Raw genomic sequence first — 27,005 nt, forward strand, 5'->3', positions numbered from 1 at the left:
ACGTACCTTCCATCAGCAGCATGGTTGTTGATTTCTGGGGTGCTCTGTGTTATTAATATATAGTATAGTGTTATTAATATATAGTATCTACACTGGCACGGTAAAGGCTCAGTATGCTACGCAATACAGTTCCTATTATGATCCACTATAGACTCTGCCCAGCAACTCCTATCCCTACCTCCCGGTGGTACCGGCCGGAAACTACGAGCAGCCTTAGGGAAGATCGGGTAACCAACCCCGGTGAGAACTTTGGTCATAGGCTGACACGGAAGGAGAGGGTTTGCTTCTGCAAACCTGAGCGTCTGTTCTCCGGAAGGAGCGGTTCACAATAGCGTCTGATCCCCATGTTAGGGGCGGCTGATTAACGTCCGAGTGCCAGGGAAGGACTCTAAGCTCAACTATACACTATGGTCCTCCGGAAAGTAGGCCCTACGAGCCAGCTGTAAGAAACATTGTAACGGAAAATCAGCAACATAATAATATGAACCAAGACAAACGGCAACAACCCCAGCGAAAAAAAAGGACTTGCGATTGGAAACTCAGTACGTGGAACTGCCAATCTCCCAACTTCATTGGGAGCACCCCCATACTCATCGATCTACTGAAAGACCACGAGTTCGGCATCGTAGCGCTGCAGGAGGTGTGTTGGACAGAATCCATGGTGCGAACGTTTAGAGCTAATCATACTATCTACCAGAGCTGCGGCAACACACGTGAGCTGGGAACAGATTTCATCGTGATGGGTGATATGCAGAGGCGCGTGATCGGTTGCTGGCCGATCGATGAAAGAATGTGCAGGTTGAGAATCTGTTGGGAATGGATGAGCACCTTGTTTATAGCAACCTTGTTTATAGCAGTAGAGCAAAAGTATAATCGTCTAAACTGACAACACTGTATCCAACGTTTTTTCAGTTCAAATAAAACCGATCACTTGTAAAGACGCGTTTCTTGTATTGTGGATTTACTGGCTACTTGTATTCTAACGGTTACTTGAGTAGCCGTTACAAAGTAGCCGTTTTCATATAAAAATCAACTTGATTGTCAAAAAATGAATGTCGCTGAATAGCTAGTGGCAACGAGGAATAGCGCATACAATAAAAATGTTTAAAAACATTTTTAAGTTTCTCTTTTTATAAAACGGCTACTTTGGAGGCCATACTGAAGCGACCGGTAGAATACAAGTAGCCGGTAAATCCACAATATTGTTCCCGAAAGAGTGTCCGCGGTTTTTTTGTCTGCTCTCGGTGCTCTTCGTTCGTCTTCCCGGTGGTTCCGTTGCAACTCTGCTAGTGCGTCCACTCCATCAGGTTGTGGGCCCAAGTGCCGGAAGTGAATTGAAAAGTGTTCATTGTTGCGGTTTCGGTCGAGAGCTGTTTTCCGGAGGGGAATTTTTGTTCGGCCTTCCAAGAAGAGATTTTGTGTGGGAAAAGCAAAATGGCGGATGGGATGAAAGTGTATTTTTCGAAGCTGAGTAGCGGGAACTGTCTCGTGGAAATTCCGCATGAAGGCGCTACTTGAGCGTGAAGAAACATGGAAGTGATAGCCGACCCACAGCCGGACCAGAACGATGCTGGTTACGCGCAGTGGAAAAAGAAGGACGTTAAAGCTCGGGCGACGATTTCGTTGTTCATTGATGTTAGTCAGCTGCGACTCGTGAAAAAGGCCGAAACGGCGAGTGATATGTGGAACAATCTAAAAGCCTATCACGAAAAGGCTACGATTGGCACACAGGCAATGCTCTTGCAACAACTGTACTCAATGAACCTCGGTGAAAATGGGGAGGTGGAAAAACACCTCGAAGAAATGGAAAATTTGTTCGAAAGGCTTGACAGTGTGGGTGTTGAGCTCAGTGAGCAGTTGCGGGTGATTATGATGCTGCGCAGCCTTCCCCCATCGTTCGTAAGTTTTGTTATGTCGCTTTGAAAATCACCCACCGCAAGATTTAACCATGGATTTGGTAGTGGCTCGGTTGCGCGATGATTGCAATAAGCGTGCGGGTCCGAGTGGAATCGTTGCGAGGAAAGAAAAAGCCCTCAACCCTCAAGGCAGAGGCAAAAGTGAACTCCGACAAAGTGAAGTGCTTCTTTTGTAAACAACCTGGCCATTACAAGAGAAATTGCCGCAAGCTGGCTGCGATGAAGAACAACGACAGTGAATCGAAGAAGAAGCCGTCTTCTGGGCAGGAGGCGAAGAAAATGCAAGCGGGAAACAAGCAGCAGTCGAAACCAGTGGTGGCAGATGATTCGGTCTGTAGTGCATTGTGTTTTGTGGCGGGTGGTGCTGTCCCGGGCGCTTGGACAATCGATAGCGGGAGCACTTGTCATATGACAAATGACAAGAGGTTCTTCGTCGAATTCAAGAACAATGTCGTTGTTGATGCCACTCTGGCCGACGGTACGCATACAAAGTCATGCGGTGTCTGTAGTGGGAACGTTGTTGGGGTAAACGGTAATGGCCAGCGAGTTGTGATTACACTGGAAAAAGTGCTATACGTCCCCGCTTTGGAGGGCGGACTGATTTCGGTACGTAAACTGGCCGAAAAGGGATTCACGGTAGTGTTTAAAGTGGACAGTTGTGAGATCCAAAATCCGGATCAAAAAGTGGTCGCAGTCGGTGAGCTGGCCGGGTGCCAGTACAAGTTGAAGAGTGATGTGCAGTGTCTAGCAGCGGCGGCGGTGAAAGAGTCGCACACCGATATGTGTCAACACACATGGCATCGGCGGCTTGGTCACCGCGACATGAACGTGGTGAGCGCCATCACGTCGAAGGAACTGGTCAGCGGTTTCGAGGTCAAGGACTGCGGTAAGCGAGTAGTCTGCGAGTGCTGCATCAGGGCTAAATTAGCCAGAAAACCTTTTCCATCGTTAGGAGAGCGCATGTCTGCGCAGCCATTGGATCTGATCCGCACAGATTTGTGTGGACCAATGGAAAATGCGACAGGGAGCGGGAATAAGTATTTTATTACCCTGATTGACGACTTCAGTCGTTTCTGCGCTGTATTTCTCCTGAAGTCTAAGAGCGAAGCTGAACACAAAATTCGGAAGTACGTCCGATGGACCGAAAATGTGTTTGGCCGGAAGCCTAAGGTAATTAGGTCGGATGGAGGAGGCGAATATATAGGCGACAGCTTGCAGGAGTTTTACAAGGCGGAGGGCATTCTTCCGCAGTACACTACCCCATACACACCTCAACAGAATGGGGTAGCGGAGAGGAAAAATCGCAGCTTGCAGGAGATGGTCAACTGCATGCTACTGGACGCTGGGCTGCCGAAATGTTATTGGGGAGAGGCAGTGCTGACCGCGAATTTCGTCCAGAATCGGTTACCATCACGAGCTGTAGACAAGACTCCCTACGAATTGTGGACGGACCGACAGCCGGACTTGGCGGAGCTGAAAGTGTTTGGGTGCGAAGTGTTCGTTCACGTACCTGACCAAAAGCGAAAGAAATTCGACCCGAAGGCGAGAAAAATGGTGTTCATCGGCTACTCAACTCAGCACAAAGGCTATCGCTTCCTTGACCGTGCGACCAACCGCGTCACCATCAGCCGCGACGCGCGCTTTCTGGAGCTGAGGAATGGCACAGATCAGCTGGAGGAGGAGCCACCAGTTCCAGAGATTGCTGTGGAGCAGCGTGGCGAAAGTGTGAGCGAAAACGAAGAAGTGATTTTTTAAAATCGTGAAGGACAGTTACAAGTGAATGATGAACAAGAACAGTCGGAATACGACGATGCTAGTGAGATGAACGATAGTGACTTTCTGGGCTTCGAATTGGAGAACCCATATGAACAACCAGTGCTAAACAGAGCTGACCGACGTACTCGGGGAGTATTGCCCGGACGATACCAGGACTTTGTAGCGGGGACAAGTTACTGTCGATGAAGAGCCCGAAGATTATCGTGAAGCAATGGATGTGCCTGATTGGAAGAAAGCTACGGAAGTGGAGATGGCGGCGCACACCGCTAACCAGACCTGGGAGTTAGTGCAGCTGCCTCCAGGTAAGAAGTTGATTGGGACGAAGTGGGTGGTTAAGCTTAAGCGAGATGCAGAAGGTAAAGTACACACTTAGAATAAATTACAGTATTCGGTGAAAAAAATCACCGAAACTGGTCTGTAAACAAGCAAACTACAGTATTACGGCGAAATCGATGAAATTGCAGGAGAAAATCGGTGAAATCTAAGAAATCACCGAAGAACCGGTGAAATCAGACAAATTTACAGGGGACCTGTGAATATTTTACCGAACAGATCGGTGATGGGACTATTTTACCGTACTACTGTAAAATGCGTTTGACAGCCACGCCGGCAGCTTCGAGCATCAGTTCTATTAGAATTTGCGCATTATCTCCAAGCAAGACTCTCTTGTACAGTGGCAGCAAGTGTGGTTCCTGATCAGAAGGTCATGTATTCAATCCCATCATCGACGTTTTTTATGAAAATATTGTTTTTTTTTGTGCTCGCATAAAATCGCCGTAAATTTGTAAAATTTACCGTACGTTCAGTGATATTGAGAATTCATTTGTAAACAAACATACCGAACGTTCTGTGATTTTTACGGTAAATTTGTAAAAAGTACCGAACGTTGCATCTATTTTCCTGAGATTCGCAGTACGTTCGGTGGTTTGAAAAATCACCGAACTTTTTACCGTACGTTCAGCTGTTGAGATTACGGTAAAATTTTACCGTAATCCGTCATTTTTTCTAAGTGTGTAGTAAAACACAAGGCTCGTATCGTCGCTAAGGGCTACACCCAGCTCTACGGGATCGACTTTACCGAGGTTTACGCCCCGGTGACTAGACAAGCGACATTACGTGTACTGTTGGCGGTGGTCAGCAAGAAAGGTATGGTACTTAAACAGTACGACTTCAAAACGGCGTATCTCAACGGTACGGTGAACAAGGAGCTCTACATGTCCCAGCCACCCGGATTCGTCATCGCAGGAAATGAGGGTCTGGTGTGCAAACTGCGCAAGAGCATCTATGGCTTGCGGCAGTCTGCCAGATGCTGGAATAGAACGCTACATTCGGTGCTGGTGGAAATGAAGTTCAAGCCCTGTGAGTCTGATCCGTGTCTCTACGTACGCCGTGGACAGAAGGACGTGTACTTGATAGTCTACGTGAACGACCTTATGATTGGAAGCGTAGATGAAAAGGAGATTGACGAAGTATTCAGATGCCTCCGTGACAAGTTCGAAGTTACATCGCTCGGTCTAATCCATCATTTTCTAGGGTATTCTCTTCGTTTGACTCCCTACATCGAGTGTGTTCTCCGGCGATTCCAGATGGAGAACTCCCATGCTGTGAAGACTCCGATGGATCTCGGTTACACTGCTGAAAACGAAGACAGTCCAGGATTCGCAGACACGACGTTGTACAGGAGCTTGGTTGGCGCCCTCTTGTATCTGGCAGTCAATGCAAGGCCCGATTTATCCCTGAGCGTTGGATTGTTGGGTCGTAAAGTTAGTCAACCAAACAAAAGCGATTGGAATGCAGCCAGAAGAGTTTTGCAGTACCTCAACGGGACGAAACACTACAGACTGAAGTACGGGCCGAAGGACGGATGGAATCTGGTCGGATCTCCGACTCGGATTGGGCCAGGGACAGGTGAACTCGACGGTCTACAACCGATTTCATATTTTTCTACGGCGAAGCCCCGGTCAGTTGGACTAGCAAAGGACAGGATTCGGTAGCCTTATCACCGTTGGAGGTTGATTACAACGCGCTAGCTTTGGCCTGTCAAGAAACGATATGGTTACGACGACTTTTGGCGGAGCTGAATGAGCCTCAAGAGAAGCCGACGGTTCTTTACGAAGACAACATGGGTTGCTTGAGCTTCGCTAAGGCGGAGCGATCCAGTGGACGGGTAAAACACATTGACACAAAGAGGAACTTCATACGTGAGTTGTGCGAACAGAATACAATAGATCTTGTGTATTGCCCCCCCGCTTTGACTAAACCAGTCGGTCCGGCCAAACTCAGTATCTTTTTGAAGAAAGCGGGATTGAAGGGACAGTAACAAGATACTCATCCAGGAGGAGTGTTGGGAATGGATGAGCACCTTGTTTATAGCAACCTTGTTTATAGCAGTAGAGCAAAAGTATAATCGTCTAAACTGACAACACTGTATCCAACGTTTTTTCAGTTCAAATAAAACCGATCACTTGTAAAGACGCGTTTCTTGTATTGTTCCCGAAAGAGTGTCCGCGGTTTTTTTGTCTGCTCTCGGTGCTCTTCGTTCGTCTTCCCGGTGGTTCCGTTGCAACTCTGCTAGTGCGTCCACTCCATCAGAATCAAGGGCCGATTCTTCAACTTGAGCATAATAAACGTGTACAGCCCACACTCCGGAAGCACTCATGGTGACAAGAACGCATTTTACGCGCAGTACGACCGCTGCCCAAGCCACGACGTCAAGATCATCATAGGAGATTTAAACGCTCAGGTAGGCCAGGAGGAGGAATTCAGACCGACGATTGGAAAGTTCAGCGCCCACCAGCAGACGAACGAAAACGGCCTACGACTCATTCATTTCGCCACCTCCAAAAACATGGCCATACGTAGCACCTCTTTCCAACACAGCCTCCCTTATCGTCACACCTGGAGATCATCACAGCACACGGAATCTCAAATCGACCACGTTCTGGTTGACGGACGGCACTTCTCCGACATAATGGACGTAAGGAACAATCGTGGCGCCAACATCGACTCCGACCACTATCTGGTGAAGGTCAAACTGCGCACAAAACTTTCCGTCATCAACAATGTACGGTACCGGCGACCGCCACGGTACAACCTAGAGCGACTAAAACAACCGGATGTCGCCTCAGCATATGCGCAGAATCTCGAGACCGCGTTGCCAGACGAGGGCGAGCTCGATGAGGCCTCTCTAGAGGACTGCTGGAGTGCCATCAATGACGCAGCCGAGAGCAGGGGGTACGTGCAGCAAGCGACCCGACAGAACGTAGAACGTTACAAACAGAAGCGGAAACAACAGACCCGCCTCTTTCGGGAGAAAAAGCTCCGCCTGGAAGAAGCGGAGTGCGAAGAAATGGAACTGCTGTGCCGTTCCCAAGAAACACCGAAGTTCTACCAGAAGCTCAACGCATCCCGCAACGACTTCCTGCCGCGAGCCGAAATGTGCAGGCATAAGGACGGAGACCTCTTGACGGACGGACGCGAGGGGATCGAAAGATGGAAGCAGCACTTCGATCGGCACCTGAATGGCGTGGAGAACGTAGGCACGGGAAACCAGCGGAAGACGGAAATGAACCAACTCCCACGCTGAGGGAAGTTAAGGATGCCATTCATCAGCTCAAACAAAACTAACAAAGCAGCTGGTAAGGATGGTATCGCAGCTGAAATCATCAAGATGGGCCCAGAAAAGTTGGCCACCTGTCTGCACTGGCTGATGGTCAGGATCTGGGAAACCGAACAGCTACCGGAGGAGTGGAAGGAAGGGGTAATCTGCGCCATTCCCAAGAAAGGCGACCATTTGGAATGTGAGAACTTCAGGGCGATCACTATTTTGAATGCTGCCTACAAAATGCTATCCCAGATCATCTTCCGTCGTCTATCACCTAAAACGAATGAGTTCGTGGGAAGTTATCAAGCTGACTTCATCGACGGCCGGTCTACAACCGACCAGATCTTCACCGGATGGCAAATACTTCAGAAATGACGTGAATACCAGGTCCCAACGCATCACCTGTTCATCGACTTCAAAGCTGCATACGACGGTATCGACCGCGCTGAGCTATGGAAAATTATGGACGAAAACGGCTTTCCTTGGAAGCTGACTAGACCGATAAAAGCAACGATGGAGTGCAAAACTGTGTAAGGGTTTCGGGTGAACTATATAGCCCATTCGAATCTCACCGGGGACTGCGACAAAGTGATGGACTCTCATGCCTACCAGTGTTGGTAAAATCACACTCAAAGCACACTCATGAACCGCTCCTGCGTGAGCAAACTCGCACGCGATTTTGAATCATTTTCTCACGCGCGAGATTTTCATGCAAAATCTCGCTCTCACGAATCAAGCGCTGAAATCTCGTTCGCTTGTAAAACGAATCCAAATCAATTTAAACGGCATTCAAAGTTATTGTACGCTGGATTGCCTTTTGTTCTATCTAATAATCCTAAAAACTTCGATGTAAATAATAAGAACACCGAGAAATAAAGCAAGGGTAAAATCACGAGTCAACTCATGCATGATTTTTTCAGCGGTGAGTTTGGCGAGTCAAGAATCGCGCTTGAAACAACTCGACCATGAGATTTGAGAATTTGAGTTTCTCCCAATACTGATGCCTACTCTTCAACATCGCTCCAGAAGGTGTGATGCGACGAGCCGGGCTCAACAGCCGGGGAACAATTTTCACAAAATCCGGTCAATTTGTGTGCTTTGCGGACGACATAGACACTATGCCAGAACATTTTAAACGGTGACCGAACTGTACACCTGCCTGAAACGCGAAGCAGCAAAGGTCGGACTGGTGGTGAATGCCTCAAAAACAAAGTATATGCTGGTAGACGGAACCGAACACAACCGGATCCGTCTGGGTGGTAATGTTACGATAGACGGGGATACCATCGAGGTGGTGGAGGAATTCGTCTACCTCGGATCCTTACTGACGGCTGACAACAACGTGAGTCGTGAAATTCGAAGGCGCATCATCAGCGGAAGTCGGGCCTACTACGGGCCTCAGAAAAAGCTTCAGCTTGAGCTTGAGCTTGAGCTTGATTGACCGCCCGCAGTTGCAACTCCAGTATCGCCAGATCAGCTACACTCACACAAGGAACCAATGAGATAGCTGTTTGGGACTAACAGGCATCTTCAGTGTGTGAGCATTGGTGGTCTTGTATTTTTAGGCGACAATGGCGCCTGCTGCGTCAGGTTGCAGGTCAATGGGGGAAGGGGAGGGAAGTGATGATTGCATTCGCTTGCCCACATCAGGCCGTTGAGTCCTCTGCGCCTGCACAAGGTCATGCGGATGTTGGTGTGTTGGTGGGAAATGTTTATTTTTGGCACATTGATCATGCATTGGTGCAAGGGTGCCAGGCGTAAAGCGATAGAATGTGTGAAGATTACTATGAAGCGGCACAGTCCGCTTGGTTGCATAACTTGTAGGCGTTATATGATAGATTGACACTGTGCTGTAATGAAAGTTGGAAGGAAGGGAAACGGCTTTATTTCAATCCGTTTCTGGTTCTAGCGATCGCTACGAACGAATATACATGAGATGTATATGTAGGAGAGAGAGAGAGTGAGAGAGAAAGTAGATAGAAAGATTCAAAGTAGGAGGAAAGGGACGAGCCAGGGATTGAACCCAGGACCTTCTGCATATGAATCAGAAGCGGTAGCCACTAGACCACCAAGCTCGTCTACGGGCCTCAGAAAAAGCTTCAGTCTAAAAAGACCGGTGGTCCTCTACGGACACGAGTCATGGATCATGCTCGAGGAGGACCTGCAAGCACTCGGAGTTTTCGAGCGACGCGTGCTAAGGACGATCTTCGGCGGTGTGCAGGAGAACGATATGTGGCGTAGAAGGGTGAACCACAAGCTTGCTGCACTTTACGGCGAACCCAGCATCCAGAAGGTGGCCAAAACCGGAAGGGTACGATGGGCAGGGCATGTTGCAAGAATTCCGGACAACATTTCGAGAAATTCGAGTTTAGATGCTTTTTGCCATACAAAATAAATATATAAAACAAATAGAAAATAACGTTATTCTAAACCGTATGCTTTATTTAATCAGTATTGTGTGGCCCTTCAAAACATGCATTCAGTTTGCAAATATGAATCAGAGATGTAAAATTAAATTATATTTCCAAAATTAGTATTTTGTATGAGAACTTATTGGACACAGTGTAGTGAAAATAACTATGTAATAATTACAGGATAATGTTAACATAGTAAAAGGAACATCCTCACCGAGTATTTTATCATGCCTGGATGAAGATCAGTCAGTTGCTGCTCCACTTCTTCAATACGGCGTTTTGCATTCCAGTTTTATTAGTGTTGCCCTTCATAAGTTAATCCAGCGAATAAATCTTGAGGACTTTGCAATTCACTTTCGTTGAAACTTGTTATTAACGCGAAATTATCAGCCAAACAAAACGCTTAACCCATTAACGCCCGAATTATGCCACAATCACAGTAGATGTCTGATTTTTTCTGGAGTACCTCAACCCCATAAAAGAAAGTTATTGCAGTCATTTAAACGGAAATCTACGGTGAAATTTTCGTTTTAATACACAGTGGGGCATATGCACGTGAAACGTTGAAAAAATATTTTTTTTATTTTTTTTTTGCGCAGCTACTTTATTTCTATGAGCTATGTAAATCTATTTTAGATGACTTATCATAGTTGATATTCTCCTAATAAAAAAAGTTACAGTTTGAAATGTTCCAGAAATGGGTTACATTAGTAATAACCAAAACAATCTGCTAGTAGCTTATCAATGGATAATTTTAAACAGTTTCAAGACATTTCAATATGCATCATTCTAAAAATTTCTAGTAGTATATCCTGCCCACCGTATTCTTCTGGCTTTGCGAGCACGTGGCTCACCCTCTCCCGCCACACCGTTATCTAGTACAGAGCGAAATATTACCTTAGCACTCGTCATTCGAAAACTCCAAATATTTGCAATTGTTCTTTGAGCTTGGTTTATGTTTCATTTTTATAAAGGACCACCTTATGAGCGTTCTGTTCATCTCATTCTCCCGCGCAGAGCTATGGAAAATCATGGACGAAAACGGCTTTCCTAGGAAGCTGACTAGACTGATATTGCTGTGTGCATTCGAAACGCAAATATCAAATGCAGGAACACCAAATGCGGTAAGATTTTCTAACAAGTAACCCGATGTCAGTGGGAGCATTTAAATCCTAGGTTGGCGGTGGTTTTGGATATAGTTGCTAATTTGCCTTTGGTAACACCGCGTTTGAAGCGCATTTGGGCACCGTTTGCATCTTAAACGCACACAGCAATAAAAGCAACGATGGAGGGTGTGCAAAGCTGCGTAAGGGTTTCGGGTGAACTATCCAGTTCATTCGAATCTCGCCGGGGACTGCGTCAAGGTGACGGACTCTCATGCTTACTCTTCAACATCGCTCTGGAAGGTGTGATGCGACGAGCATGGCTCAACAGCCGGGGAACGATTTTCACAAAATCCGTTCAATTTGAACATTTGGAACGGTGGCAGAACTGTACACCCACCTGAAACGCGAAGCAGCAAAGGTCGGACTGGTGGTGAATACCTCAAAAACAAAGTACATGCTGGTAGGTGGAACCGAACACGACTGAATCCGTCAGGTTAGTAATGTTACGATAGACGGGGATACCTTCGAGGTGGTGGGAATTCGTCTACCTCGGATCCTTACTGACGGCTGACAACAACGTAAGTCGTGAAATTCGAAGGCGCATCATCAGCGGAAGTCGGGCCTACTACGGGCTCCAGAAGAAACTGCGGTCGAAAAAGATTCACCCACGCACCAAATGCACCATGTACAAAACGCTAATTAGACCGGTGATCCTCTACGGACACTAGACATGGGCCATGATCGAGGAGGACCTGCAAGCACACGGAGTTTTCGAGCGACGCGTGCTAAGGACGATCTTCGGCAGGGTGCAGGAAAACGCTGTGTGGCGAAGAAGGATGAAACAACGAGCTCGCTGCACTTTACGGCGAACCCAGCATCGAGAAGGTGGCCAAAGCCGGAAGGATATGATGGGCAGGGCATGTTGCAAGAATGCCAGACAATATGTCTGCAAAGTTGGTGTTCGCGACAGATCCGGTTGGCACAAGAATGGGCACGATGGGCGGATCAGGTGGAGCGTGACTTGGCGAGCATCGGGCGTGACCGAGGATGGAGAACGGCAGCCACGAACCGTGTATTATGCAGAAATATTGTTGATTCAGTTTTATCTTGAACTTGTTGTTATATGTACTAAATAAATGAATGAAATGAATCAACATCTCATTTTCATCTATCTCAGCTTCTTCCGAAGCTCCCAGTGGAAACAATTTCCACTGATGATGCGTGATCGTATTTTACGGATCACGTAATTTACAGCTGTGGTTATATGGACCAGAGTCCTTTATGTAGTTCTATTCTCGAGATACACAAGTTCAAAATTTCTAAGAATCATTGAAGCCGCCTAGAAAACATAAACCAACCCATTCATCATCGGATAATAACTCTCTTGAACGAGCACGAGAAAGAGAGGAGAATGGAAGACGGTGCAACATGCTTCATTTTCTACGGTATTAGCAATACTTACTAATCTGTGAATAGACCATTGTGCATTCAAGTCTTCTAGCCTCTAACCAAATTGCTGGGCGCTGGTAGATCAAATTACGTTGAATTTATCTATCTACAGCAATTTTGCATGAAGCCGACCCAAATGAATGTCTTTGAGATGAGAGTCACAATGAACCTAAGTAAAGATAACAAATTGATAGCACATAGCACGTTATCGAAAATTACGTTATCATTAGATCCAGTTGATAACTAATTATTCTATACTATATTTTGTTCAGTATTATATTTAGTGAAATGAGACGGCTGTTTGATACCTAGCTGGTTTTGTTATCAATCAGTAGCCATGCAGTTCTTTTTCATCGTAAAAACTACTTTATCAATATTTGTTCGGAATTTTTGAGCCCACTTGCGCCACCTAGCGGACAAACCTACAACCAACTAGTTCACTATTAGATAGATCTGATCGACCTTGTCGAAATCAAATTCCTCTATGTAGTCTGATTCTCGAGATACAGAAGTTCAGAATGTTTAGAGCTCACTAGCGCCACCTAACGGAAAAACCCAGAACCAATTAATTCACTATCCGTTAGCCCTTGATGTACTGATCAACTTTCAGAAGTTCAGAATTTTTAGGGCTCACTAGCACCCACAGGGCCCACTTGCGCCACCTAACTGATAAACCTAGAACCAACTAGTTCACTATCGGATAGCTCTTGATGTCCTAACCAACTTTGCCGAAGACAAAATATTTCTATGTACTATGGTTGTTGGAAACAGAAGTTGAGAATTTCTATTACTCGCTAGCGCCACCTAGTGGATAAACCTAGAACCAACTAGTTTAGTATTGGTTAGCTCTTGATGTCCTGATCGACCTTGCTGAAAACGAGATTTTGAAATTCTTCTATGTAGTCTGATTCTTAAGATACAAAAAATCATAATTTTTTGAGCTCACTTGCACCACCTAACGGACAAACCTACAATCAACTAGTTCGCTATCGGATAGCTGTTGATGTCCTGATCAACATTGCCGAAGACAGAATTCTTCTGTGTAGTCTGATCCTCGAAATATAGGGGTTTTTTTTAGCCCACTTGCGCCATCTAACGGATAAACCTAGAACCAATTAGTTCACTAACGGATAGCTATTGATGTCCTGATCAACCTTGCCGAAGACGAAATTCTTCTATGTAGTCGGATACTCGAGATACAGAGGTTTAATTTTTTTAGGACTCACTAGCGCCACCTAACGGATAAATTTAGAACCAACTAGTTCTCTATCGGATAGCTATTGATGTCCTGATCAACCTTGCCGAAGACGAAATTCTTCTATGTAGTCGGATTCTCGAGATACAGAGGTTTAAATTTTTTTAGGACTCACTAGCGCCACCTAACGGATAAATCTAGAACGAACTAGTTCACTATCGGATAGCTATTGATGTCCTGATCAATCTAGCCGAAGACGAAATTCTTCTATGTAGTCGGATTCTCGAGATACAGAGGTTTAAATTTTTTAGGACTCACTAGCGCCACCTAACGGATAAATCTAGAACCAACTAGTTCACTATCGGATAGCTTTGATGTCCTGATCAATCAAGCCGAAGACGAAATTCTTCTATGTAGTCGGATTCTCGAGATACAGAGGTTTAAATTTTTTAGGACTCACTAGCGCCACCTAACGGATAAATCTAGAACGAACTTGTTCACTATCGGATAGCTATCGATGTCCTGATCAACCTTGCCGAAGACGAAACTCTTCTATGTAGTCGGATTCTCGAGATACAGAGGTTTAATTTTTTTAGGACTCACTAGCGCCACCTAACGGATAAATCTAGAACCAACTAGTTCACTATCGGATAGCTATTGATGTCCTGATCAATCTAGCCGAAGACGAAATTCTTCTATGTAGTCGGATTCTCGAGATACAGAGGTTTAAATTTTTTAGGACTCACTACCCAAGTAACACAGAAAACATCTTTGAAAATGAAATCTGGAAAAGATGTTTTAATATAGTACTTTAATCGTATCTGTACACATCTTATGTTGAAATCAGGTTTAAACTATGTTTGGCATTAACAAGTCACTGAAAAATCTTATCAACCTCACCACACGTTACAGCTACGTAAATATAACGTTGATTTAACTTGATTTGTGTATCGTTGTCTTCTTTCTATTCAAGATGATGTGTAAAACATCATCAGCACATAGATATAACCTTTAGGCTCAAGTATGTTACGATTACGCTATTTTTACGTATTCAATACGGTTATGTATGAGTTTATCAGATCTCTGTCTCCACTCACCCACTTAAATTTATGAAATATCATATGCACATAAAACTAAACCGAAACTTAACTATAATAGCACCGGAAACTCATATTTTACTTGGTGCGGACACTTTGAGTACTTACGTGGCGACTAAAACTAACTTAGAACACAATTTTTGATACCGCAAAATTAGACACGAATTTATTCGGGGGATCCCACGAGCTGCACTCCAACTTTGTTATTATTGCACTGATGTTCAAAACAGGTATCAAACACCAAAAATCACATCGTTGTATGCTATTTGAAAATGGATGTTGCAAGTACGTTGCCAAGATGTTTTTTCAATGTATTTTAATCGATTCAAGTAGTACTCGACAAACATGTTATTGAGATGTACAAAAATTGTAGTTTGAACGTTTTTCCAATATTTTGAATACTTTCCTATCAGGCCAGATAAATTACAGTGCCTGCTAAAAGATTTAACAACTAACGCTTTTATGAAGGTATAGCAGTTTGTTCATCTACAAGTTTTTCTCCGAATAATTATTTATCTGGGAAAATTTTAAGATTTAATGTAATAATATAGTTGCCTTAATGATAACGAATACAAATTCTACAATGTAAAATCACATTATTAATACGTTATAATTGAAAATAGCTTTCTAAAACTTTTTGACGGCACTGTTGCAAGAATCCACCATGTTGCATATCTGAAAATGTACTCGAAAATCTCACAAAAACCATAGAGATGACAAAAACCTTCCTTCTTGTTTTCAATCTGATGGGAGGCGAATTAATTCATGAAGAGTGAATGTGTTTATTTCACTATAAATTTTGAGTGGCACATGTATTCAAGTCATAGTGACCAAACATCGTAATGGTAAATTACAAATGAAATGTAAGGCTTGACAATCATTTTGAACCATTACCAAATATCACATGTCACATTTATTTCCACAGTGTGCGATTGACAAAGAATAATTTTCCTGCAAAAAGTAAGTTCTTACGATGTTGCTAAGAACATATTCGATACTTTATTTTATGTTATAAGAATGTATTGAAAAACATCTTTAGTAACATCAAAGATGTTTTATAAGCCGCCATTTTTTGCGCTTTTTCGGTGATATAAGTGTACGAAAATAGGTTTTTCATATTCAAAACAAAACATGGACGTTTGTATGAATCATGTAATATATACAGTATTGTAACAAGTTGTGTTACTTGGGTAGCGCCACCTAACGGATAAATCTAGAACCAACTAGTTCACTATCGGATAGCTTTGATGTCCTGATCAATCAAACCAAAGACGAAATTCTTCTATGTAGTCGGATTCTCGAGATACAGAGGTTTAATTTTTTTAGGACTCACTAGCGCCACCTAACGGATACATCTAGAATCAACTAGTTCACTATCGGATAGCTATTGATGTCCTGATCAACATTGCCGAAGACGAAACTCTTCTATGTAGTTGGATACTCGAGATACAGAGGTTTAATTTTTAGGACTCACTAGCGCCACCTAACGGATAAATCTAGAACCAACTAGTTCACTATCGGATAGCTATTGATGTCCTGATCAACCTTGCTGAAGACGAAATTCTTCTATGTAGTCGGATTCTCGAGATACAGAGGTTTAAATTTTTTAGGACTCACTAGCGCCACCTAACGGATAAATCTAGAACCAACTAGTTCACTATCGGATAGCTATTGATGTCCTGATCAATCTAGCCGAAGACGAAATTCTTCTATGTAGTCGGATTCTCGAGATACAGAGGTTTAAATTTTTAGGACTCACTAGCGCTACCTAACGGATAAATCTAGAACCAACTAGTTCACTATCGGATAGCTATTGATGTCCTGATCAACCTTGCCGAAGACAAAACTCTTCTATGTAGTCGGATTCTCGAGATACAGAGGTTTAATTTTTTAGGACTCACTAGCGCCACCTAACGGATAAATCTAGAACCAACTAGTTAACTATCGGATAGCTATTGATGTCCTGATCAATCTAGCCGAAGACGAAATTCTTCTATGTAGTCGGATTCTCGAGATACAGAGGTTTAAATTTTTTAGGACTCACTAGCGCCACCTAACGGATAAATCTAGAACCAACTAGTTCACTATCGGATAGCTATTGATGTCCTGATCAATCAAGCCGAAGACGAAATTCTTCTATGTAGTCGGATTCTCGAGATACAGAGGTTTAATTTTGACTCACTAGCGCCACCTAACGGATAAATCTAGAACCAACTAGTTCACTATCGGATAGCTATTGATGTCCTGATCAACCTTGCCGAAGACGAAACTCTTCTATGTAGTCGGATACTCGAGATACAGAGGTTTATTTTTTTAGGACTCACTAGCGCCACCTAACGGATAAATCTAGAACCAACTAGTTCACTATTGGATAGCTATTGATGTCCTGATCAACCTTGCCGAAGACGAAATTCTTCTATGTAGTCGGATTCTCGAGATACAGAGGTTTAAATTTTTTACAACTCACTAGCGCCACCTAACGGATAAATCTAGAACCAACTAGTTCACTATGGGATAGCTATTGATGTCCTGATCAATCAAGCTGAAGACGAAATTCTTCTATGTAGTCGGATTCTCGAGATACAGAGGTTTAATTTTTTAGGACTCACTAGCGCCACCTAACGGATAAATCTAGAATCAACTAGTTCACTATCGGATAGCTATTGATGTCCTGATCAACCTTGCCGAAGACGAAACTCTTCTATGTAGTCGGATACTCGAGATACAGAGGTTTAATTTTTTTAGGACTCACTAGCGCCACCTAACGGATAAATCTAGAACCAACTAGTTCACTATCGGATAGCTATTGATGTCCTGATCAACCTTGCCGAAGACGAAATTCTTCTATGTAGTCGGATTCTCGAGATGCAGAGGTTTAAATTTTTTACAACTCACTAGCGCCACCTAACGGATAAATCTAGAACCAACTAGTTCACTATCGGATAGCTATTGATGTCCTGATCAATCAAGCCGAAGACGAAATTCTTCTATGTAGTCGGATACTCGAGATACAGAGGTTTAATTTTTTTAGGACTCACTAGCGCCACCTAACGGATAAATCTAGAACCAACTAGTTCACTATCGGATAGCTATTGATGTCCTGATCAACCTTGCCGAAGACGAAATTCTTCTATGTAGTCGGATTCTCGAGATACAGAGGTTTAAATTTTTTACAACTCACTAGCGCCACCTAACGGATAAATCTAGAACCAACTAGTTAACTATCGGATAGCTATTGATGTCCTGATCAATCAAGCCGAAGACGAAATTCTTCTATGTAGTCGGATTCTCGAGATACAGAGGTTTAATTTTTTTAGGACTCACTAGCGCCACCTAACGGATGAATCTAGAATCAACTAGTTCACTATCGGATAGCTATTGATGTCCTGATCAACTTTGCTGAATATTATTTTTTTCTATGTAGTCTGATTCTCAAGATACGAAGGCGACAGTATTGGCAATGGCTGTTGACGAAACACCTGTCAATGCACAATGTTTCGTGATCACTAGTACCACCTACTGGAGCGAATACGTACTAAATTACGTACTATCGAAGAGTCCTTGATCTTCTCAACTACTTTGCTGAAGACACCAGTCTTCCAAAATGCTTCATTTCTCCACAGTTATCGCAAAAGTTACTGATCTATAAATAGATCACTGGGCGTTTGAGGCATCTGATCTATAAATAGATCACTGGGCGGAAATGGGTTAAATTAACACAAAACTTTTGAGAAATTCATGACAGTTCAAATTTTTTCCACTATATCGTTTATCAATGTAATAGGGTGACAATGGGTATTATCGGCAGGTTTGTTCTCTTCGTCATGGGGGGTTTTTGCCAGTCAAATTGCCTGAAACTTGGTCATATAATTCAGTTTAGTTGGGAAGGATTTGAGACCAACTCTAAGTTCAATAGGTTTCAAAAAACCCCCAGAGACGAAGAGAACAAAACTGCCGAGAATAGGTAATTTCCCCTATATAGTGGGTCATCGTTTATATGGAAGAATGAAAAATTCAATGGTGTCCCATCAGATCAAAGCTTTTTTGGTCCCATTTCAGGACCCAAATAAGTGTGCAAAATTTGGGCACGATCGGTTATGTCTACGTTTTGCGCATCGCGTTTGAAGTTTGTATGGAATTTTACATGGGAAAACACACTTTCATGCATTTCTCTCATGACAAGCTCGATTTTTTTTAAAACCATGTAACCGATAAAGTGAAAACATAGCCTAGGGTGTCCTGAAAAACTTTGTCGGTGACTGCGAAATGATCTAAAGCTTATGAAAAAAGTTATAGCGTTGGAATTGCTTGACGAATCAGTATGATTTTGTTGCTATTGTTATTCCTTTACATGTTAAAACATAAACACATGCATGCGGTTCGCTGGTTATAACTATTTTCACAAGCACCGGATCGCTTTGCGGTCTTCATGAAAGTTTTTCAGGACATCCTAGGCTATCAATTTACAGTATCGGTTAAAAAGTTTCAGACAAACATTTATGACAAAAATACAAAAAAGTATGTTTTCCCATACAAAATCCCATACAAATTTCCATTGCAATGCGCAAAGTGTAGACGCAACCGATCGAGCTCAAATTTTGCACAGATACTCAGGACCCGAAACGGAACCAAAAAAGCTTTGATCTGAAAAAACGGTTCCGATGACCCACGCTAGACTGTTTCAGAAATTATAAATACACTAACGATTAACTGCCATTTCAATTTGAGCACAATATCCAAAAAAGTTTCTTCTAGCTCTTATAGTAAACATGCTAACGAAGCAAATAATACCAATTTTGTTGATGTTTCTGGTAAAAGTTAAAAAATAGGGCTCTTTAAACTAGATGATTAAAATTTGAAGTTGCACAAAGTGGTCAAAAAATGTAACAAAGTAGAAAAATAAATCTCACAGATAAAATATTTAATTTCCAAACACAATAAAAATAGCTGTATCGATAATAAAAGATATTTCTCGATTGGTAAGAGTAATTTTTACTGAAATATTTGATCAAGAACCACCATTACGGGCCTTCTCAATACATTTTTTTTTGTTTCAAATTTCTCAACAACACCAGTAGCAACAAACGTTAAGCAAACGAATGTCTTAATTACTGCTTACTGCTTTCGTCCTTATGGTTTGACAAGCTTTGCCATCTGAAGGATCGAATTAGCTGAAAAAATAAGTTTGTTTAGATTAAATACGTTCAGGAAAGCTAAGAAACTGTGTGGTAGTTCTCATCTTCCGTAGAAAACCTTAAAAAATAAGAAACTTGATCTCCGAAAAAAATGTTGTGGAAATGCTTTTATCGATTTTTCCCAAATTTTGATAAAGGCATTCCTTAGACAACTTGTTAAGAAAGCGAATGAGATAATAATTTAGATATTTTTGGTATTTAGTGATAAATAATGTTGAAATCATTAAAAACACCTTTGTGCAAATGCAAATTTGAAAAATTAAGTTATTTGTTAGAGAACTCGACTGTTCTGGAAAATATCAAGACAATTGAAAGGAAATATAAAAATATGGAGTACAATATGCTATACTCTGAAAGAAATTGGTAAAAATCATTAGAACAGCTCAGCTAGTTTAACAAACAAAGTGTATTTATAATTTCTGAAACAGTCTATAGTGGGTCAACGTTGTATGGTGAAAATAAAAATTTTATCGCTGCAACCCGAACAAAGCTTTTTCAGCTCCACAATCGATGAAATAAAAATTGAGGCCTTAGGTGTGCCGAAAAACTTAGTCGAAGACCGCAAAGTGGTCCTTGTAACAAATGGTGTCCGATAATGCAACTTGTAACAAATGGTGTCCGATGATGCTTAACAGTAACATGTAAAGGAATAACATCAATAATAAAATCTCAATTTTTGGCCTATATTACCAAACGTTTAACTTTTTCACAAGCCTCGGATCAATTTGTGATCTTCGACAAAGTTTTTCGGCATATTCTGGGAGACAAATTTAATTTAATTTTGAACAGTTATTTTGGGCGCTAAATATATATGTTTCCAGTAATTTACGAGCGCTAATGGCCGCCACAATCATGCTCGCTTTCTGGTAGGGATTTGATGATCTGACGTTTGGCTTGTATCGTTTGACAGCTGATCGATAAGTTTTATTTGGCCCGGTGTCTTTTTCATGAGCACACTGCCACCTATTAGTAAAACTGCGCGAAACACATGACACACACTATCAGCCATGATGGATTTCGATTTGACGTTTGCCTTACACGCACAGTAGTACACATCGCCTATAATTTTCGTTTGCATCATTAAGCAATAGTCCTGTTCAACGACGCAGGTTGAACTTGCTCGAAATTGCTGCATCTTGTCATCAAACGGGTGAGAGCGGGATGCAGCAACTTCGAGCAAGTTCAACCTACGTCGTTGAGCAGGACTAATGTGTACACTAGGGTGGGTCATCGGAACCGTTTTCTCAGATCAAAGCTTTTTTGGTTCCGTTTCGGGTCCTGAGTATCTGTGCAAAATTTGTGCACGATCGGTTGCGTCTACACTTTGCGCATTGAAATTGAATTTTGTATGGGATTTTGTATGGAAAAACATAAGGTACCCTGGGGCAAGTGGGACCTAAAAAAAATCTAGTTTGGTTTTGTCAAGCCAAAAAAATTCTAAACATAAATAATTTTATAATTCCAATGGTTCTAAAAGACATTGTTGGTATATTTCTTCTTATTAACGGGCATTAAAACTGTTTCAAAGTTTTTAAATTCTGTATATTATGCATATAATGAAAAGTAGAGCAGATCTTCATTTTCACCGTGTCACGGAACAAGTGGGACCTATTCTGATTTTTTGTACTAATGGCTTAATATAGTTGCTGCATATATGTAAGGTAGCATAAATTATAAATATCTTATGCGAATAACTATGTTTAGCGATTTATGTTGGAAAAGTTTTGTGGTATCGTGCATAAATTACGTAACACATATAATAACAAATCACTGAGAAAAAAATTGATTTAACTCTTGCAGCTCGTGCAAAACAAATTGATTTTATTTATACCAAAAGCGCCCATATGTTAAATGCCGAAAGATTTCCAAACTTATTTTTCATATTACGTAGTTGATGAATCTCACCAAAAGAGTTTTCAAGATTTACAGATGTTATGTTTTCCCTTACATAAATTTACGATCGTTTAATAAAGATTTTTAAATCATGAACTTCGAATAAGTCGTTTTCAATTTGTTTCATACTTTGTGGTCGGTTCCTTAACATTCAGAAAAACTCATTATGCAGCGAAAAACGAAAAAAAATAGAATTTGCTTGAACGAAAATATGGAAAATAGAAGATTTCGAAAAAAATATGTTCTATCAAAGACTTTACCATTTTAAACAATAGCTTCATCATCATAATATAAGTAATTAAGTATAATTCAACGATATAAGTAAGGCGCCGATTTTTGCTTCACTTTTGTGTAAATTTCGACATAGGCTGAAGAAAACGAGATCAAACTATGAAATTGTGTTTGACCTATGAGAGTAGGTCTCACTTGCCCCAGATGCTGAAATGCACCGGGGCAAGTGAGAGCAGTTAACAAAAGGTAATAAATGAAAATAAATTCCAGCATTTTCGCTTAAAATAATTTGCAAGCACTCCAAATATTATCCTGGAACCGAAAAAGTTTTACTTTATTTGTTATTCTATTTTTAAACGACGAATGTGGTAGAGTACGTTAAGATGAATATATGACGAAGCCACACCCGAAATTTCCAAGAGCACAAATCTGAAGAACCGAATGTCGGTTTGTGCTGAAAAGTTGATCGATTAGTCACCACCAGTGGGTAACCAATCGATCAACTTTTCAGTACAAACCAATATTAGGTTCTTCAGATTTGTGCTCTTGAAAATTCCGAGCTGGCTTCGTCATATATTCACCTTAATCTCACTTAGTGAATTGAAAACTACATATGAACAACAATAACATATATGGTCTTTTTATGGTGAGAACAATAACAATTTTTGAATTCAAAGTATCCGTTGGTGTGATACCTATGTTTTCTATGAAGAAAGTTTGCCTTAAAACTTACAAATAAAAACAAATATAGCTGTAGGTCTCACTTGCCCCGGATTCTCACTTGCCCCGGATTCTCACTTGCCCCGGGGTACCTTACGTTTTTGCATTTTAGTCATAAGTTGAAAAAGTTTGTCTGAAACTTTTTAACCGATACTATAAAATGATAGCCTTGGATGTTCTGAAAAACTTTGTTGAAGACCGCAAAGCGATCCGATGCTTGTGAAAATAGTTATAACCAACGAACCGCATGCATGTGTTTATGTTTTAACATGTAAAGGAATAACAATAGCAACAAAATCATGCTGTTTCGCCAAGCAATGCCAACGCTATAACTTTTTACATAAGCATCAGATCACTTCGCGGTCTTCGACAAAGTTTTCCAGGACACCCTAGGCTACATTTCCACTTTATCGGTTACATGGTTTTTGAAAAATTCTAGCTTGTTATGAGATAAATGCATAAAGTGTGTTTTCCCATGTAAAACCCCATACAAACTTCAAACGCGATGCGCAAAACGTAGACATAACCGATCGTGCCCAAATTTTGCTCACCTATTTGGGTCCTGAAATGGGATCAAAAAAGCTTTGATCTGATGGGATACCATTGAATTTATCATGTTTCCATATAAACGATGACCCACTCTAGTGTACACTGGCAAACGTCAAAGCGATCGAACACTAGCGCCTCTGGTGGAAGGATCGCGGAAATCAAATGAAATTTTAATTGATCGTTAAATGCATATACCAAGCCGTTTGGAAGAGTGTTACGTCTGTTTGTCTGTGCTATAAGTTTTCAATGTTAACCTTATGAATTCGATAGTGTATATATGGATTCTTAGATCATATTACGCTTCAAATTTGGTTTTATCAACATGTTTTGGTATTACTAACGTGACTTATGTCTTTTCGTTTCAGCTTATCGGATTCGCTATCGTTTTGCTGGCAATATGGATGCTGACGGATCCGACATTTTTAATCTCAATGACCCAGAATGAGAATAATTATTTCATTGGACTCTATATTTTACTGGTTGTAGGCGGACTTATGTTGTCGGTTGCATTTTTGGGATGCTGTGGAGCCTTTAAAGAATCACAGTGCATGCTGTTCTCGGTAAGTAGAGTATCAAATCTTCAAATGCACTTCGAAATGCTCTGAACATATTTTTAATACAGTTTTTCAGCTGTCTTTTGATCGTTCTTGTTGCTGAAATAGCAGCTGGTGCTTGGGCCTACCATAACTCAGCCAAGTTAGACTCTTACGTTCGTTCTGCAGTCAAAGAAGCAGTACAAGACGAATATTCAGTGGTTGCCACTAGAACTACCACAATGGATTCTATTCAAAAATATGTAAGTATACTGAGGCAGTTCTGTAGTTCAATATTATATATCGGTGTAATCAGTTTTCAATATGTAAACCCATATCATGCAGAAAAATACATTGAACTCAAAAATATTTACTTTGAATCTAATACATTTGGTTTTAGTTTCAAAGCATTCCTTTCATTGTTTTTACAGTCAAGCCTACGCGGCATTGATTGCAATTTCAAATAGAGTATGTGTGCCATCAGTAATCCCACGCTCCCATACAGGTATACCTCGATTTAGTGGACATTTCAATTTTTAAAATGTCTATAAAATCGAATTTTACATAAAATCGAAGCAACATATTTTATTTTATTTTTATGTAAATTTTATACCAAAATGTACCAAAACATACAAAAATTGCATGAAAATTGAGTTTTCGATAAAAGGCTCGGAGTTTTTGGCATATATTAGTAATTCTCGCTAAATAACGAATAAACCACTATCTCGCTTTTTTGTTACTATCGAAATCTTTTGTGTGCAAAATTATGTAAGGTTGATTCAAAAGCCAATATTTTGAGCAATGGACATACATAATAACGTTATTTGCATAAATGTCCCAAAAAAATTGAAAAAGTTTCTAAATTCCTCCAGGGATCCCATCTGAACTTCCTCAAAGGGTTCCTTCGGAAATTTAGAGATTCATGACAATGACAAGCACCTGACAGAGCGTGATTACTGGTTGTGCTGTATTTGACGAACGATCTTTCTGTACGAGTAGTGTAGGTTTGTGCCGCTATCTGCTCGGTCGCCTTTTGTTGCAATTCTGGGGTATTGAATTAATTTAAGTGAACCCATAATTTTCAACTTTAATACGACGGTCTCCGAATAAAACTTTCCACATCAAATCATGTTACAGAATATTTCAGAAAATCTTCCATGTGTTCCTCCAGAAGAGTCACAAAGAATTATTAAACGAAATTTGGCAAGATTTGCTACACCAATTTCTCCATGATTTTTCACAAATCATTTCAGAGATTGTTTGAGAAATTCCTTTAGTTATTTATTCATAAATTGCTCTTGGCATTCGTACGAGAATCTATTGGAGCTTTCATTAGAAAATCTACCAAAATTTTTTTTCAGAAATTCTTCTATTCTATTTTAATTTGCGGAAACTTGTCCAAGTATTCCGCTAAAAAAATCCTTCACGGATTCTTTCAAAAAATCTTTCATGAATACGTTCTTCATAGATTTGTTTAGAAATTCCTTCTATTCTAGAAATTTCACAAAGAATTCTTTCAAAGCATCTTTCTTTTTTTCAAAAAAATATCCATGAATATGAGTAGAAATCCCTCTATAGAGGAATCTCTATGAGGATTCTTACAAAAATGCGTTCAGAGATTCCTTCACAAATATCTTTAGATATTTATTCAGAAATTTCTCCAGAGATTCCTTTAATAAAACATTCAGCGATGCATTCAGAAACTATTTTTTTAGAAAATGTTTCAAAAATTCCTTAAAAAAAATTGAACTGGGAAACTTTGGAAATTTTTCCAAGGATTTCACCAAATATTCCCACAGTAACTTCCAATTTCTAAGGATTTCTCCAGAATTTTCAGAAAGAGATGTGTATGATTTTTTGTAGAAATTCCTCCTTTACCTTTTTTGAGACTTTTTTCAGTTTTTTTTTCGAAAAATCTTTCGGAAATTCCTTTAAGCATTCACTCAAATATTCTCCCAAAGATTTATTCCAAAACCTTCTCCGGGGTTTGCTTTAGAAATTGCTCCAAAGATTTATTTTTGCTCTAAATTTCTGTCAAAAAAAACTTCCTGGGATTTCTCTAATAATTTCTCCAGGGTTTCTTAAAAAAAATGTGAAAACCATTCGGGAATTTTCTCCAGGCATTCCTATAGAAACTACCCTGGGAGTTCCTTCACATTTTTTCCAGGGGTTCTTTCAGATAATCTCCCATGGTTTTAATAATAAATTCGACCAATGATTTCTTAAAAAATATCACCAGATTTTCCTCCATGGATTTCTTTACCAATTTCTCCAAGGATGACTTTGAACGAACTTCTACAGATTTTTCGATAAATCTTCCATGGACCCTTGCTGAAATCAATCCTAGGATTCGTTTAAAAAATCTTTCACGAGCTCCTGATAAAATCTTCCAGAAATTTTTAAAGAAATTTTGTCATGGACTTCTTTGGAAACTGCTCGTAGATTTACTTCAAAAAATCATCCAGGGAATCCTTACGAAATTCAGTCAGATTTTTTGCACAAAATCTTCTAGAGATTCCTCTAAACTTTAGAACGTCATTTAGAAATTTCACCAAGAACATCTTAAGAAAGTCTTGCATGGATAGCTTCCAAAAATGCGTTCAATAATTTTTACATAGATTGTTCCAGAAGTTTATCTACCAATTTCTTCGAATGTCTTTAATAGAGATTCTTCCCGATTTTCCGATTTTTTTTTCAAAGCATTCATCCAGAAAACCTTTCATGAAGTTTCTTAAAAATATTCCATATTTTTTTTTAGAATATAATTCACGAATACATTGAGGATCTTTGAGCTTCTGACTCTTTAAAAATTTCCTTAGAAACTTTCTAAAGAACTGTCTCCAAGGATTGCTTTAGGAATTCTCTACAAGTTATTATTAAGGAAATTCCCAAAATTTATTCACGTTTCTTTTCGTATTCCTTCAAAACATTTCTCTTCCAGAAATCGCTCCAAGGATTTCTTAAGAAAGACTTTGGAAATCCTCAAAGAAAATTTCTTACAGATTTTGCAGACTTCTACAGAGGATTGCTATGGAAAGGCTGAAAGACATTATTGCAGAGATTCCTGCAAAAATTGACACAGAGATTTCATCAGAAATTCCACCGAGTATTCTTCTATGTATTTTCTCAGAAACTTTTCCAGAATTTCCTAAAAGCATACCTCTAAGAATTTCTCTATGGGTTTATCAAGGATTAAAAAAATGTTTAGAATTTTTGTTTGGGGATTTTTCCAGAATTTTTTTTTTTCAACAATATCTCAAGCGGTTTTGTTAGGTATTCCACTGGGAGTTTCCAGTTATTCCTTCCGGAACTTCCTCAAAAATTCCA

The 27,005-nt window shown here is 40.8% G+C and overlaps 2 protein-coding genes across 4 annotated transcripts in view; one reads left to right on the forward strand and one right to left on the reverse strand.

Moving 5' to 3' along the window:
- The window catches only part of LOC109405497 (tetraspanin-2), a 45,137-nt gene that overhangs the window by 7,443 nt on the left and 10,689 nt on the right, over positions 1-27,005 (forward strand). The window contains exons 2-3 of the mRNA XM_019678597.3: positions 23,511-23,705; positions 23,768-23,941. Coding sequence (XP_019534142.1) covers positions 23,511-23,705; positions 23,768-23,941 — 369 coding nt within the window. The remainder of the gene's footprint in view (positions 1-23,510; positions 23,706-23,767; positions 23,942-27,005) is intronic.
- The window catches only part of LOC134285361 (uncharacterized), a 130,684-nt gene continuing 109,325 nt past the window's right edge, over positions 5,647-27,005 (reverse strand). For all 3 annotated transcript variants that reach the window (XM_062845956.1, XM_062845955.1, XM_062845954.1), the window contains one exon: positions 5,647-11,136. The gene's annotated coding sequence lies outside the window, so the exon portion shown is untranslated. The remainder of the gene's footprint in view (positions 11,137-27,005) is intronic.

Source organism: Aedes albopictus, chromosome 1 (assembly GCF_035046485.1).
Source record: "Aedes albopictus strain Foshan chromosome 1, AalbF5, whole genome shotgun sequence".
NCBI lineage: Eukaryota > Metazoa > Arthropoda > Insecta > Diptera > Culicidae > Aedes > Aedes albopictus.